The sequence below is a fragment of the Cavia porcellus genome, unplaced genomic scaffold (genome assembly GCF_034190915.1).
Source record: "Cavia porcellus strain 051 isolate PalLab524CR breed Dunkin Hartley unplaced genomic scaffold, mCavPor4.1 scaffold_18, whole genome shotgun sequence".
In the NCBI taxonomy this organism is placed as follows: Eukaryota; Metazoa; Chordata; class Mammalia; order Rodentia; family Caviidae; genus Cavia; species Cavia porcellus.
Genome location: NW_026947501.1, coordinates 18668311 through 18684372, shown reverse-complemented (window position 1 = coordinate 18684372; position 16062 = coordinate 18668311). Strand labels below are relative to the sequence as shown.

General features: G+C 36.0%; 2 protein-coding genes across 6 annotated transcripts in view; one reads left to right on the top strand and one right to left on the bottom strand.

Moving 5' to 3' along the window:
• Vps54 (VPS54 subunit of GARP complex) overlaps positions 1–7494 on the top strand; it is a 109915-nt gene extending 102421 nt beyond the window's left edge. For both annotated transcript variants that reach the window (XM_063229509.1, XM_063229508.1), the window contains exon 23: positions 6100–7494. In XM_063229509.1, coding sequence (XP_063085579.1) covers positions 6100–6205 — 106 coding nt within the window. In that variant the 3' untranslated portion in view covers positions 6206–7494. The remainder of the gene's footprint in view (positions 1–6099) is intronic.
• A 546-nt stretch (positions 7495–8040) lies between these two features.
• Positions 8041–16062, bottom strand: part of Ugp2 (UDP-glucose pyrophosphorylase 2) — a 50566-nt gene continuing 42544 nt past the window's right edge. For all 4 annotated transcript variants that reach the window (XM_005002640.4, XM_023564101.2, XM_003467481.5 and 1 more), the window contains exons 5-10: positions 15360–15493; positions 13921–14218; positions 12141–12338; positions 11399–11641; positions 9291–9395; positions 8041–8465 (exon numbers count right to left, since the gene is read on the bottom strand). In XM_005002640.4, the coding sequence (XP_005002697.1) occupies positions 8358–8465; positions 9291–9395; positions 11399–11641; positions 12141–12338; positions 13921–14218; positions 15360–15493 (1086 nt within the window). In that variant the 3' untranslated portion in view covers positions 8041–8357. The remainder of the gene's footprint in view (positions 8466–9290; positions 9396–11398; positions 11642–12140; positions 12339–13920; positions 14219–15359; positions 15494–16062) is intronic.

Here is a 16062-nt window from a genome sequence, read left to right as displayed (position 1 = left end):
ATAGAATATTTTTATTTTTCCATCAATTTTGAAAGATAATTTTGCAGCATGTATTAGTATGTGTTTGAAAGTTGTTTTCTTTCAGTGTTCGATACACTTCAGTGCAAGCTCTCCTAGCTTTTAAAAGTTTGTGTAGAAAAGTCTGCTATAATTAACTTCACTCTCTGTTTGTTACATTGTCTTTGAGCTCATCAAGTTTCTTTGCTTCCTCTTTGATCATTTTGTACAGTTCAGCTATCTGGTGTTTGATTTCCTCACTGTCAGCCCCCCTTGGATTTGCTTTCAAAGAGCTTGGATTGGAGGCACTTTGTTGCCTTGTTTTGGCATGTCTTATTTTTGTTTTTTGGAGGTTTTTTTTGGGGGGGGGTTGTCTAGAGGGTTAAGGTTAAATAAGAGACCTTGTTGGTAGTATAAAAGATCTCTTTAGTTAGGTTTTGTTTTCCAGTGATGCAATCTTGGTTTTACTTCTCTGGAGGTACTGTCTACCACTTGAACCTGCTCAGTTCGATTGGGCTGAACTCAGGCCTTGGGTTGTAAGTAGAGAATGCCTATTGATTATAGCAGCATCCACAGATCCAAGCATACATCAATCATGAACATTAAAAACTGTCTTAACAACTTTGTGCTTTCATCAGTACCACTTAGAGACTATACTACACTGTTAGCATTAGTGGGAAAAGGAAAGAGAAAGAGAAAGCAGTACATCAGTAAGAAGAGAAGGGGTGAGTTTTGGTAGCTTAAAAAAAACTGGTATTCCTATTCCATCGGAGTTACTTTCATAGCTGGAGTAAAGGGCTAATGTTGAAGGGACTGAAAGAATATTTGTGAAGAATGAGAGGAAGGTTGCAGAGAGAGGGAAGTTGAATTAGAAATTGAGGGAAGATGTGAGGTTGTCGAAACCTGCTAATGTATTTGTAGCTAGTCTTGTTTGGATCCCTACGCACAGTTGTGTTAAGGGTTATATGGCCATGAATGGTACCATTCAAGTTAAAGTACTGATTAATGCTTACTCTCTTCATATATGTACAGGGACCTGCATATATGTGTCTCATGACAGCTGATGGGGAGAAGGAAAATGAAAGTGAAAAAGAGGAAAAGAAAGACCAAGAGAGAGAGCATGTTAAAAGAAAAAAATTTTTAAATTTAAAATAATGTTAATAGAAGCAAGAACCAAAGAGAAAAAATAAAAATCAAAGACAACCCAGAACAAGCAAGGAACCAAACAAAAATCCCCTCTCAGCCACTTTTCCGTAGAGCCAGAATGTCCACATATTTCCTTTCAAACCATAGCCATAGTCCAATTGCAGGTAGTCAAGCCAGTTTTCCCTCCTTGTGCTGCTTAAAAGCCTGCCTGGGAGTGATGAGAGCTGCCAGTCTCCATGTGATGGCAATCCTTGCTTTAGTTATTAGCAGCTGTGGAACTTTTTCTGTCCCAAGATCTGCCCCTCCCCCAATTAACTAGGGTAAAGATGTGGACCCAGTTCTTTGCCACCTTCCAGCAAGGACCTGCCAGTCCTGCCCACCTCACTGCACAGCAAATCCCATGGTCTTTTCCATGCTTTGTCTCTCAGGATGTATCTCCTTCTCTAACTAGCCATGTTAGAATCCTCAACTTTGCCTTTTAATAGAAAATTTTGGGGTTTTGAGCCTTTATTTTCAGGATTGATGTATTTACCGTATCATCACAAAAAGTACTGTGATTTAGGTACTTTTCCTCCCTGGGTGGTATGGGGAATTAAACCCAGGGAGCACTGAAGTATTCCACCATTCTTTTTTGGGGGGTGGGGGTGGGCAATAGAATCTCACTAAGTTTTTTAGGCTGGCCTCAAACTTGTAAGCCTAGGGAGCTGGGGATTTAGCTCAGCCGCATAAGCGCCTGCCTTGCAAATGCGTGGTCGTGAGTTTGATCCCTGGTACCGGTGGGGGGAAAAAAACTTATAAACCTCTTGCCTCAGTCTCCCAAGTAATTGGGATTACAGGTGTGTGCCAGTGTGTCTAGCTTGATCATTTCATAGATGCATTTCAAGTGAAAAAAAAAAAAATCTCCTCTGAGATTCTGCCATCTCATAAAGGGTGAGGCATTAAGCGTAGAAGTGCAGTGGTATCTGTAAAGTAAATCATAGTACAAATATTAAGGATGCTTATAACACCTTTGTTTCCATGTAGCACAGCAATCCAGGACTTCAGTGCTCATTAAATATTGAAGTATTGCTGAATTTCTACAGAACATTAAAGATCTCCTGTTTTATTTCCTCATGGGATGTATATGTCAAAACATACATCTGATTGGCCCAGTACCTGTTTTCTATACATGAAGCACTGGTATTTGTTTACCTGTGAGATGTACAAAATACATAAAATTTGAATCAAATTGAAATCAGGCATCTGAAAAACTATATTCCCCTTAATAGGAATGATATATTAAGATTTGTAGTGTGTTAGTAAAATTAAACGTAGGAGGAATATATTTTTACTTTGTTAGAAATCTAACCTGCCTAATAACCCCTTGTCTTTCTTGGTTCTGAATTGAGTAGTCATGAATTGATCACAATAAGGTCTACTTTTGTACTTTGTAGACTGAGCAAAATTTGGTTCCTTGCCCTTTCTTTCCTTAAACTTATTCATGCAGCTAAAGGTATAATAACTAAAAACCACCTAGATTAAGAATGAGAGTGCTATCAACACATTTATCTACTCCAGGCTCAACTGTAAGTCATACTAAGTGTAATACTTAGCGTAAGTCATAGTAACCCTCAGTTTTTCTATTTATAAACTAGGTTAATAATATTATCTCCCAGAGTACTGTAGTGGTGGAATAAAGTGAAATAGTCTAAAGGAAAGACACTTAAAACCAATTAGGTGCTATCTAAATATTATTACCTATTTTGCACCTGTGAAGGCCGCTTCCAAAATGGCCTGTAGGTAGCACATAAATTTGGAATTATGGCTTTAGATCTTTTATTTACTTCAGAAGAATCAGGATTGAATAGTTTAGAGAGACTGTTTCTTAGCAATTTATTTATTCAGTTAGAACCTCACTAAGGCCAGAATTAAGAGAGATTGGAATAAGTAAGATTTCTTACTTTAGGTGTAACAGATCGACGATCTCTAGTGAAGCTTCCCTTGTAGGTCACTTCCATATCAGTAGAGGAGATTGGACTCTAGGAGTTGGACAGGTAAAAGTGTTTTTCTTAGTGAGAATAAACTGTGGTCTATGTCAGGTCCCAGACCAATACTTTGTCTATATTTTTTAATCCTGTCATTACAAAATTGTTGATTATTAGAACATTAACTCATGATTAAAAATGTATCATTCAACATTTATTTGAATTTTAGATCGTACTTGTGCCAAAGACTAGAAGTCTCATTTGTTTTCTACCAGTATTTATTGTAATCTATTTACAAGGCAAAGATACCTTAAGTAAAAGTCCCCAAAATCAACAAGTGACTACTAGCGAGTTATTCTGGGACCAGGTTGAAAGCTAATCATTCCATATGTCGTAGAACTCTGTTCATTTTCACAATGGAGTCCCACTCTATTGATACACTACTAGAAAGTAAAATTCATTACTTCACATTTTATTTGTTCATTATCAAGTACAAAATTTTTCTCAAATTTTTATTAGTACATTTGCAGTACATAATGATTACAGTTCATTGTGGATAGTTTGTATATGTACAAAACATACTCTTTTTATATCTCCTACTTCCACACATACTCTTTTTATATCTCCCACTTCCTATTTGCAAAACATCTATCACTCTACCTCTTATTTTATTCTCATGTAAGAAAAACCATGCAATTTATAAGCTGGTGTGTCTGATTTACTTCACTTAACATTATGGTCTCATGGCACATCTCTATTCCTACACGCCTCTAATTTGTTGTTCTTTATAGCAGGGTGATACTCCATTGTTTTATGAATATAGTACTGCACGTTTCTTTTATCCTGTCATCTGTTGGTGGACATATAGGCCGCTTCCAAGATTTAGCTATTCAAGTTGTACTGCTATAAACATGAGTATGCATATACCATTGCAATGTCTTTAAATCATTTGCAAATAGCTGGCACAAATGGAATTTTTAGTTTTCATTTTTTGAGAAATCTCCTGATTTCCATAGTGGTTGTACTAGTTTATAATCCCACCAAATATGTATAAGTATTCCTTTTTCTCTATCTTACAAACATGTTATTTGATTTCTTGATAGCCATTCTGGAGTAAGATGGAATCTCAGTGTTATTTTAATTTGCACTTATCAAATAACCAAAGATGCTGAACATTTTTTTATGCACATATTGGTCACTTGTACTTCTGTTTATTTTAATTGCCCATTTTTGGTCATTTTTTTTTATTTGAGAGGTGTAATTTTTTTGAGTTCTTTATATATTGTGGATATTAGTCTTTTCTAAAGAATCACTGGAAAATTTGTTTGCCATTCTATAAGTTGTCTTTTCACTCTTTCTTTTGCTGTGCAGAAGCTTTTTAGTTTGGTATGATCCCATTTGTTGATTCTTCATATGATTTCTTGCACAATTGGGGTTCTGTTCAAAACTCCCTTGCCTATGCTTGTGTCTTCAAGAGTTTTACCTATTTTTATCTTCCAGCAGATTGTGTTTTAATTTTAGATCTTTCATCCATTCTAATTTGTTTTGGTCCATGGTCAAAGACATGAAGCTAGATTGCCAGACCAAGAAATAATTGTGCATAAAGTTCTTGGTTTTGAGATATTTTATGCGTGATCATTCTTGCTCTGTAGACAGTAATTTTACAAAGCAGCCCATGTGTGTGGTAACCCAGGTCTGTTACCCCCACACTTGATGAAACTGAGACAGGAGGACTAAAAGTTTGAGCCCATCCCCGAGATCTTGTCTCAAAATACAGAATGCACAAGGGGCATGAATGTAGATGAGTGTAAAGGCCTAAATTCAGTCTACACACATACACACACACACACACACACACACACACTCTCTCTCTCTCTTTTAGCTCTCCTTATAACAGTTCAAAAATCTGCTTAAGCTGGGTTTGTAACTCATTTGTGGAGCATTTTGTCTGGCCTGCATTTGTGAGGCCCTGGTTTCAAACTCCAGTACTATCTACACAAAAATCTACTGTTGGTGTTTTAAACTGTTCTGTATAGTTTTTTTTAATTCTCTAAAAGTTTTGTTTTGTTTCTTTTTAAGGGGCTCCTCCATTTTCTTGTTTGGTACCAGGAATCAAACTCAGGGCCTCACTCTTGCCAGACAGGCACTGTACCATTGACCCACATCCCCAGCTCTAACAATTTACTTTTCAAAATGTTTTCTGAACCTTAGAATACAACTGCACTGAAAAAGGAATGAGACTAGTTGAAGTAATATTGGCAGATAAGGATTTGCAACTTTTCTAAAAAGGCATGCCCGTTTTTTAGTGAGTCAAAATTTAAAAATTCTACTAAATAGTTAAGTGTCAAGTGTTTCTTAGGTGTAGGCAGTAGTGTGACAGCTCAGAACACAAAAGTAGTTTTTCATCATATTGTTAATATTGTTAGTAGTAAAGTTTATTGTTTGGTCTTGGGTGATGGAGATCAAATCCAGGGCCTCATGCATGCTAGCAAGCACCCTACCACTGAGCTACATCTCCAGCCCTTTGTATCTAGTTTTAGATCCAGTTGTGCGTACACATATGAATCCTAGCTTTCACTTAACTCCCTAAGATGATACACAGTATACTTGGGCTTTCTTTCCTATAAGTTTATTGTTTTAGTCACAGACATAAACTCTAGCAGTACCTGATCAAAGAATTTCAAGCTTTATTTTCTCCATATTTTAATTTACACTATTTTAAGATAAATCTCTTTATTGGGCACAATTTACCATAAAACTGACTATAACGTATATTAGTTTCTTTTCCAGACATCACTGAAATAAAGCATTATAAGGTTTACTATGACAGGAGGAATCCTAGTAAGAGAAATATCTTGACATTTGTCCGTAGAGGAATTCAGAATTTTAATTACTATTCTAGCAGCTCAGATAATAATATGTGAACATTGCTTCTTTCATTATTAAAATATAAAATGTCAGTTTTAAAAAGAATTTTCTCTTCAATGTTTAGGTTGGTCACAGCAGATGTAGCCTTTTACACTGGAAATCTTCAAGCCTTAAAAGGCCTTAAAGATTTGGACCTAAATATGGCTGAGATCTGGGAACAGAAGAGGTGATGACATACTAGCAAACTGGGTAGTTCATCTGACCATGGGATGTCTACGTTTCCGAAGAAAATCTGAATACCTGGTGTTTTGAGAAATGAACCTGAAACACAAAGTGGACTGAGGTGGAGGAAGGGAAAAGGAAAGTATCAGTGTGGGGAAACTGGATTCAGTGGGATTTACAAGGAATGCTATTTTTGTGCATCCTTCAGTGAGGAGTAATTGATCAGGTGTCTATAACATTTTTCATTCTCTCTGGAAACAGACTCAGGTTTCTTTGGACCAAATCCAAAAGAACACATAGCTGTAACACAGCTGTAGTTGACTAGAATGCTCTGTATACTTTATATTAAAAATGCTTTGCATTTCTTCCAGTGCAATGAAATTCATATGGTGTCCCACCTTATTTAATGATGGTACAATTTAAAATATTAAAATCTTAGTCAACCTCTGTAGAAAGTTTTCTCTATGAAAGTAAAGCTGTTTGAAAAAATTATTTTTTTACAGATCTTTCTATAAAAAATAAACACCTTTTTGATTGCTTGAATTTAGGAATTCAATTTTTGTTTTAGTGACCAATGTCAAGATTTAGGCTTTGTGTGTTACATACTTAATCTTTCTTCCACTACCATATGTCAACTGAGTAAGGCCTTCTAGAACAATCTCAATACATGTAAGGCTATTTACAAGTAATAAAGAAGAGGACACTGGCATTTATTTATGCAACTAGTAATTGAAATACTTTATAACTATGGTATACAGAAGGCTACAGTTCAATAGCTGTATTTTTATGAAAGTTCCTATGAAAGGTTTGGTTCCCCCCCCCCATTTATAGCACAGGTAATAAGTATTCATATACTGTGCTTACTTAAGAGTTCTCATCTTAACAGATAACAGATGAAGTATGCCCCCCCCCCAGATTCTTAGAAGTTATGTTGGATGTGTGTATCAACAAAGACCAGGGAAAAACAGAACTTTTAAAATATAGACTGCTATGTTGGAGCCAGAAATATGGGGTGATGAGTAAGTTACTTAAAGAGTTTTTATAATACCTACCTTTAAAATTAATAATTAGACTCAGCAGCACTCTACAAATTAAAGTGCCTGTGCCTCACCTCACACCAAGAATCTTGCCTAACCCTGTCAGAGTGCCTAATCTTGTGATGATTATGTACAAAAGAAACAGTTTTATTTTGTGTCTTTGGTTTCTCAAAAGGAAAGCTTGTTTTCTTTCCTTTATCATTATAGAGGTATGTCTTGGTTCTTAAACTGTCTGTCTAAAATAAAGTTGTAAAAAATTACCAGACTTTAAAGGATAACTTTTTTTTAATGGTACACTATACAGTAAACTTTCAAAAGCCCACTGAAAACAAGCATGGAAGAATTGGAACACATAGCTTAATTCTTAGAAAAAAGGTATAAATTTAACTACCAGCAGATCTGATTTGGAAGGTAACTCATGAACATTTTTTCAGCGATAAGCAAATTTCAAGTGAAGCTTTATATAAAGGAAAGGGAACCTCTTACAAAGCTGGCTCCCTGCTCCAGTATACTGCAGTACAAGGATTAAAAGAAATGGCCTGCCTCTGCCCACCTGATCTCTGCAGCTGGGAAAAGAAATAATCACTTTAAGTAAATGGAGCGTCTATGGAAAGCATGGCAGGTATCTCAGCTTTAAAACGAAAATACCTTCAAGTTAAATTCCTATGGAAATAATGTTCAAAATTTATAGAAATTAAAAAACTAGACTTGCTACATAACTAGTGAATTCTTAAATATTTTAACAGTAAACCCTTTCATTTTGTCAGTTAATAAAGTTAGCATTAAAAAGTCCAAGTATACACGTGTATTGCTCCACCACTTTATTGTTGAAATCACAGGAAACTCAAAGACCATCAGTGAGGCTTCTGTTAAAAGATCTTCCAGCAGACTGCCTCAGTTTTATGATTAAACAGTATTGCACTTTAACCTTCAGGATTCTCTTCAAAGAAGGCAAATATTGTTGCATCTGTGCTTCTTAGATTAAAAGCAGAAAACTACTTTCAAAATCAGTATTTCAGAGTACAGTAACATAATATAGTAACTATTTTAGAATCCTAGAGGCTACATTATAAGAAACTCTTTAGCCCATAATTAGTATAAAGTGTACATAGTATCTTTCATTTCAGTGGTCCAAGATGCGAAGGTTTCCAGATACAATTTTGTTCTCTAATACTGCTCCAGGTGGGATGTCAATTCTGTCACCATGATTTGCAATGATGATAACTGTTCCCTAAGTGACAGGAAAAACAAAAAGCAAGAGTGTACTTGTAACTCAATGTAATTATCTTAAAAGTTTAAATACAACTCCATGTATAATGGAGTAACCATAAGCAAGGTAAAACCTACAAAGCAAATAAGGTAAGGAAAACTGTGATGTATCCAGTCCTGCCAGTAGTTTACATTCCTTGCCTTCATGTTAGAGGTACGCCTTCATTAAAGCAACACAAGTTGCTTTAATGGAAACAACACATGAAATATGGGCATAAGGTATTTTTAAAAATTAACTGATTATGAAAAGGCTATTTTATCTTCAATTGTGATCTTTAATATTTATGACCATATTTCCCTCCTTGTATTATGCTAGGCTACAAGAATACTCAATGCACCAAGTACTACAGTAATATAATAAATAATAGCTTTATACTGATGGCAAAATCCCTTTAACACGAGATTATATTCAGTATAAATGAAGTTTTTTTTTCTGCTTTCAAACAATTATTTAAGAGCTAATGGTAACTGTGATCCTATTTTTAAACACACATATCAAAGTAATATTTTCATTACTTAGTGTTTGTTTTTCTGTTTAAGTGTTCTGTTCCAAAAAATTCCTATAAATAATTACGTTATATTTTAACTAGAATGTATATTTGGATACAATAATACTACTGAATGTTGTAGAAATCTTTTCATGTTTATATCTACTTTTTAAAAAAAAATTGTATCTACCTTAATCTAGTTCAGACTAAAAAGTATAACTTAAAAATAAAGGTAAAGTTAGGACTAAAAAGTGAAACCTGTTAAAGCTGTAAGAAGTACAATTTTCATAACAACAAACCTTTAATGAAACATTTTTGCCAAATGTCACATCTCCTGAAACTGTGAGGTGATCCAATTCAAGCATATCTGGTATACTTTCAAATCTTCTTAGATAATCTTGAACCTTAAACAGAAACATAAAAATTGTTTTAAAAGCATATTCATAGAAGAAGAATATTAACAAGAATTTAACTGACCTAAAACATTTTATGGCCAACTTCATGTCTACAGGAAGAACTTATTTATTAAGCAGTTACTATATAGAAGATCTTGTGCAGGAAAAAGTATGAAATACGAACATTGGCCCTATAATCAATAAATTTACCATATAGTTAAAATCAGTTTTTAAAAATAATTTAGCCAAAGTAGTGGTGCACACTTATAATCTAGCACTAAGAGGCAGAGGTTTTGCCTCTTATTTTTAAAAGTACCAGAGATTGTCCTGTATGACCTTATTTTCTACTTTGCTGAGGAAAAAAAGAAAAAAATGAAAACAGTTTCAGTGCCTTTAATCTCTGCTGTCCCAGCCCATTATTTTCCCTTCTGACACTAAGGTTTAAAAGCCACCCTTCTGCTTGTGTATTTGACCGCTCCTTACCACGTCTTCAAGAATACAAGAGAAGAGCCAGGAATATAGCTTAGTGGCACAGTGCCTGCCTGCAAGTACAAGTTCCTCAGTCCAATTCCCAGGACAAAAAAAAAGATACCAAGGAGTCTCTCCTGCTTCAGTGTTCTTTCCTTTCTGACCATCAATTCCCCCATCAACATGTATGTAAATTATCCTATATTTAAAAAACAAAACTTCCCAAATCTTACATTCCTCTCTACCTACAATCTAACTCGTTTCTTTTAAATTGTTGAATAAAGTGTCTATACTTTTGTTTTATGTTTTGTTTTTTTGGCAGCACTGAGCCTTGGCACTGATACCTCCCTACCTCTTTTTCTCACTTTTCACTATGAAACAGGGTCTCATTAAGTCACTGAGTGGCCTCAACTGGGTTGGAACTTGTGATCCTCCTGCCTTGACCTCCCAGACTGCCAGATCACAGGTGTGTGCCACCGTACCACGCTTTTGAGTTGTCTACATTCTTATCTCCAATTTCTCTTCGCATTCTCTCTGAAGTCCATTCCAGTCAGATTCTCATTTTTATATGAATTCTCATTTATTTTATATGAATTAGCAGCAGCATTTGATGCAAGGCAATACTGTTGTCCTTGAAACATTTTTTTCAACTAATTTTAGGACACTCATAGTCATGATTTTCTACCCAATTCCTCATCTGCACTCCACACCAGAAGACACTAAATCGAATTCAGGACTGGAATAGATTTCAGTGGTCTAGCAGGAACCCATAGGCATATTGTCATTTGATTAGCCACATATTTTATGTGACTAAATTTTCAGCATTTCACTTAGCATGTTATGGTGGAATTTTGCTAAATTAGCCTAAAAGGCTTGTTGCCCTAGACATACATATGGCATACTCACTCAGGTTCTTAGGCTGCCTGTAAATTAGACCACTGCCCCATCCAGACACTTCCTATTATCTATCTTGACTTCATTTTTCTGCACAGATCTTTCGCTACTTAGAAAAATACATATTTATTTGTTTATTTTCCTCCCCCACTAGAGTATCAGTGCTGTGAAGACAAGGATTTTAGTCTTATTTTGTTTACTGTTAAATCCCCTCACCTAGAACATTGTCTAGCACGTTTAGGAACTCTAAATCTATACAGAATTAACCTTTTTCCACTGATGAAAGCAGTATTGGTCTTGGAAGAAAAATGAAATAAAATGTCCCCACATTTAAACATTCTTTTTAACTCTAAAGCAATCAAGCTTCATAAGTAAGGTACATCTTTCTCTTCTGTTTGTTTCTTTTTTTAAATTTTTTATTTTTTATTTTTTTTATTTTTTTTAAAGCCAGTCAAATTTAGCAGTGGGGGGGTGGTATACCAACTTTAGTGACACTAATGTTAATAAGTTCTGATAACCCACTGCCATCGGACCAGCCTTCTGTTTGTTTCTTTAAGTTACAATCAAATGTAGAAGAACACAGTTCATAGTGGAAACTAATCTAATCATTTACATATCTTTATAATCACTGTATCTTTATAGTTACATACCTTTGTAAATGAACTGCCTAATTTAACCAAGGGTACTGTAGGAAATTCCCGCTTTTCACTCATCGTCAGAGATCCTGCATTAAGGCTGTAGAGGTTTGACATCACAAGCAAGAGATCTGATGTGGTTTTTACAGGAAGAAAACGGCTTCTTGGAACATTAATACCTAAGGAATTCTCAAAACTTTTAATTGCAGCCCCTACTGCAGTTTCTAACTGAATGACATTCAGGCCTCCATCCAAAGTCTAAAAGAAACCAAAGGGGGAACAGAGGAGAAACAGGTTTTTGTCACCTAAAACACAACAGAGTTCCAAATGTGCTAGTTAACATTTGAGAAGTGGTTTCAGAAAACCGCAGAAGAAAATACAGCTTGGAGAATTGCTATCAAGCAACTAGCCACCATGCCCTAAGTTATTTTCATTTTGCAGTAAAGAACTCTAAATCTATACAGAATTAACTCATACAAAGTGTCCATGGCCAAATGAGTATCAGAGCAATAATTAAGACTGTGGTAGGCTCTGCACTTTTGAGTCCAGCGCTCTTGACTACAACCACCTTGGGTCAAATGGATGTTACCGGGATAAGTGTAGATTGTAGACAGGGCCAGGAACTGGAGAGAGAGCCTAGGCAGGCAAAAAGGAGTGACTGATGGAACATATAAGCCAGAGGGAGAGGCTAGTGGGGTCTGTAACCTACTCTGATTTTGGGAACTATGCAGCCCAATGGACTGCAACCTTGGCTTACCTTTGGATTTACAATGATTTCCATGTCAATGGCATTCTGTTCCTGCAATCTTTTAACTGCTGCAAGAGAAATCCATAGGTTGTTTGTGTTAAATATTTTAAATTTTGATACAGACTTGAACTCATCGACGTGTGCTTTTGGCACCTGAGCGATTTCCACCAGTCTCAGTTTTCCTTCATACTGAGTGAGTGTCCCACCCTAGAAAGGCAGAAAATAATGATTGCTTCCACATCTTTCCTAATTACAACCATAATACACTGTTTATAAATCTTACAGAAGAAATACTGATATAGTCTCCTAGTATACAAAGAAATCTGTGCTTAAAGGTAGGCCAAAGAAAATTGCTCAGGTTATCATTTTACCATGTATATCCATCTTTTCCTTAACTGAAGGCCTGGAAGTACACCAGAGCCTGCCTTTCATTCCTAAGGTCTGCTACGGAACAGCCATTCCTTAGTCCCAAACCACTGCCCACCACCAAACAGCTACATCCACCATCCCAGGCCCTCCTCAGAATGACTTCGTGACAAGTAGAGAAAAGAAATTGATGCCCAAGTGTATAAGACATGGCTTCAGGCTAAAACTGTTCTTTCACTAGGGCATGCCAGTGTAGACAAATGAAGACATTTCAAAGAAACATGGAATCCAAGTCAGGAACTGTTTCAGTATTTGCACACTGCTTTTCTTACTTGCAATAGAAAAGTGGTAAATTCTTGTGTGTCATTTCATCAAGTATCACAACCAACAAACATGCCAGATAAAATAAATTTTACTTTGTACCAAAATTGTTGGAGACCACTACAAAGTGGCTCTGAGCAGGATTTAAATTTTACTAATTGACTTTCTACACTTATCTGTGAGTCTAGGCCCCTTGCCTGGTGACGGGAGCTGATTCATAGTAAGTGAACTTCTATGAATCACTGGTCCTGGCTGAGGCCTGTAGTGGCCTGTGAGGCCAGAGATACCTCAGAGGGCAAGATAAGGAAGGCCACAGCTGTGGACACTCTGGCTCCAACCCCAATTCACAAGGTAGAGACTGCAGCTGCAACGATTACTCCTACAGTCTCACTTCTACCATGTCTTCATAAGACAGTGCTACTGAATTGACTTGATTCATGACTTGGAGACGTCCTTGGAGTGACTCCCAAGGTCCTGCTCATTGCCTGCGCTTTCCTCAGTCTCTCCACCTTTTGTCCTTGATCCTAATATAAGTGGACTGATCCAGAGAATCCTTTGTCTTTACCCTCGAAGCCTGGAGCTTAATTAAAGGGTTTTGACACTCCTAGAGCCCTAAAAATGATACAATATGTCTCTTTTTATTTAACCTCTACCGTACACTCGTTTGGGAGATCGAAGATCTAGATCAGAACCCGATAAAAATAACTACATATTTTTGCAAGTACTGTGATTTTACAATGATGATAAAAATTATATAAAAGTATTCTGTGGAAGATAGTTTTCATAAAAGGGGCCATAAAACAAAAAAAAAATCTTGAAAGTGTTTTCACATGCTTCAGATTTCTGATTATATGTAGAAATATTTTCAATTAAAATTACTGACAGATTATTCAAAAACTAAAAATGATTTTACTACTATATTAACTCAGGATTTGTGATACACAACTGACAAGTTAGAACTTAAGATACTCCACACAGTATTATCTCACTCTCATATAACAAACGATACTAAGTAGATTAATGTGTTCTGCTTAAAACAGAAACTTATAATCTATAAAATATGAAAACATGAATCTTTAAACTGCATCCTCTCAGTATTTACCTTTACATCTGCACGTGTTTTATTTGTGACTTCCATAACAAATTCACAGCGTTTTCCATTGGGTGGGTTCATTAGATGATTAAGAATATAAAGATCCACTGTGGCACCCAGATTATCAATGTTAGACACAAAAATATATTCTTTGCCTTCTGCTATAAAGGTGTCAAGCAAACCAGAGTTGTAGAAACTAGCGTAGATATCACCATGACCTGGAGGGTACCAAGCTTCTGTGTTTTCCCCTGAGTAAGATACATCCTTTGCTACAGGAAGTAAAGATTCTTTATTAATCCTTGGGTACCTATAAAAAAAGAAAAGTTCTTTTGCAATATCTACTCTGAGCATTCCCAGACTTTCAAGAAAAAATGTGTTAAAGTTAAATGTCCCTTTTCCAAGTCTATTAATAATAAGTAAATTATATGTGAATCCATTTAAGAAAATCATTATCTGTTATCTAAAATCTGTTTCCTACATAGGATTAGTTGCTAAAAAAACAACAATAATAACTTCATGGTCAAATAAATGGGAAGATATCTCATATTTTTAAAATACTAATATTGTATGCTCTTCAAGAAGAAAATGTTAAGTAAATCTTGTCAAACCTATTTGGTTGAGGCATGGCTCTTTTCCCAGAAAACCTATCTGGGGAAAGCTACCCATTCCTCAAGCCTAGTATAGTCCAAGGTGGTCCTAATCCCCCAGAAACTGAACAGCAGACTTGCACCCAAGATGTCTGCTTTCTACCATCAGTGAGCACAGGGGTAAGAGAAGGGAATGAGAAAAGGAAAACAAGACAGCACAGCATCAACTGAAGATCAACTAGAACACAAAGGCAAAGCATCTCTGTTGGAAAAAAGTGTCCATGGGAAAACATTTTTACAAACTAACAGCTGAACTTCAGACATATCCTTTCTCCACAAGTTTATGCAGACTGGCTAGTGTACATCCTTACATAGAAGCCTTACTTCTCCAGCTGCCTGGGCTTTATCATAATTTATCCTCTCATTCTTTGCTACTCATTTCACCTGCCCCCTAAGTAAGTTATTTTCTTTACAATTATTTAATTACCCCAGGCTTATTCAGGATGAGGAAACTCCTACTTTAATGAAGTTACGAACTTACGATACAGTAGAATACAGAAACTTTCACAGACCCAGCTGGAGACCAAATATGCTGCTCTAAAGCAAAGACCTAATTATCCTCAAATATTCTGGACACAGAACAGACTCTCAAACAGATTCCTTTTTAAGAACTGAAAATTTAAGTCCAAAACATAATAATCCCACATCTATGAAAAATATACAGCTTTTAAAAGGCATCAGGCACTTGCAAGCATTCATCTTTAGCACATGTGCATCTTGAGTCTGCTTTGCTATAAACTAGGCATAGAAGTTCTTTGCTAGGAATTGTACCCCTACAGTTTATATTTTCACTCCTTGTACCTGCTTTGATTGAAAGTGTAGATTTTCACACGACAATGATTGTACTTCTGTAGTATTTTTTTGGTATCTTCATCCGTGTTAAAAGAATTCATTAAAACAAGCGGAACATCTGTATTGTAGGTTTTGTTCAAATGCTAGGGAGGAAAATGCAAGATTACCCAGATTTACATTTCCTTTAAATACAGACAGGAATAGATGTATTTGCCATAAATGCTTGCTATAAGCCTCTTTGCTAAGCAATTCACCTGTATTCAATAAATTAACTCTTGAAGATAGAAACTACTATGTGTACTTTATGACTGACTGAATTGAGACTCAGCTTGGTACCCCAGGGCAGTCTGACTCCGAAGCTGTATGCACACCCACAGTACTCTGCAGGCTTGCTGACAGAGTAAGGCTTGCTAGTTAAGATAGTGCTGCAGGCAGGCTTGCTAGTCAGACAGTGCTGATTAAGCATGTCCTCTGTGCTCAGACAAAAATACAAATTTTGCAGACATGGCTTCCTAGTCTCAAGAAAAGTGATCAAAAACTCTGAACCACACCCTCAATTTTTCAATCTCTCAGAAGAGTTTAGAGGAAAAACAGTAGGAAAAAGCAACTTAGAAAATCAGACCATCCTATATTCAAATTTTGATTCTAGATTTATTAATTTGCTAGACAGCCTTGAGAAAATAATCTCAATGTGCCTTGGGCTTTCTCATCT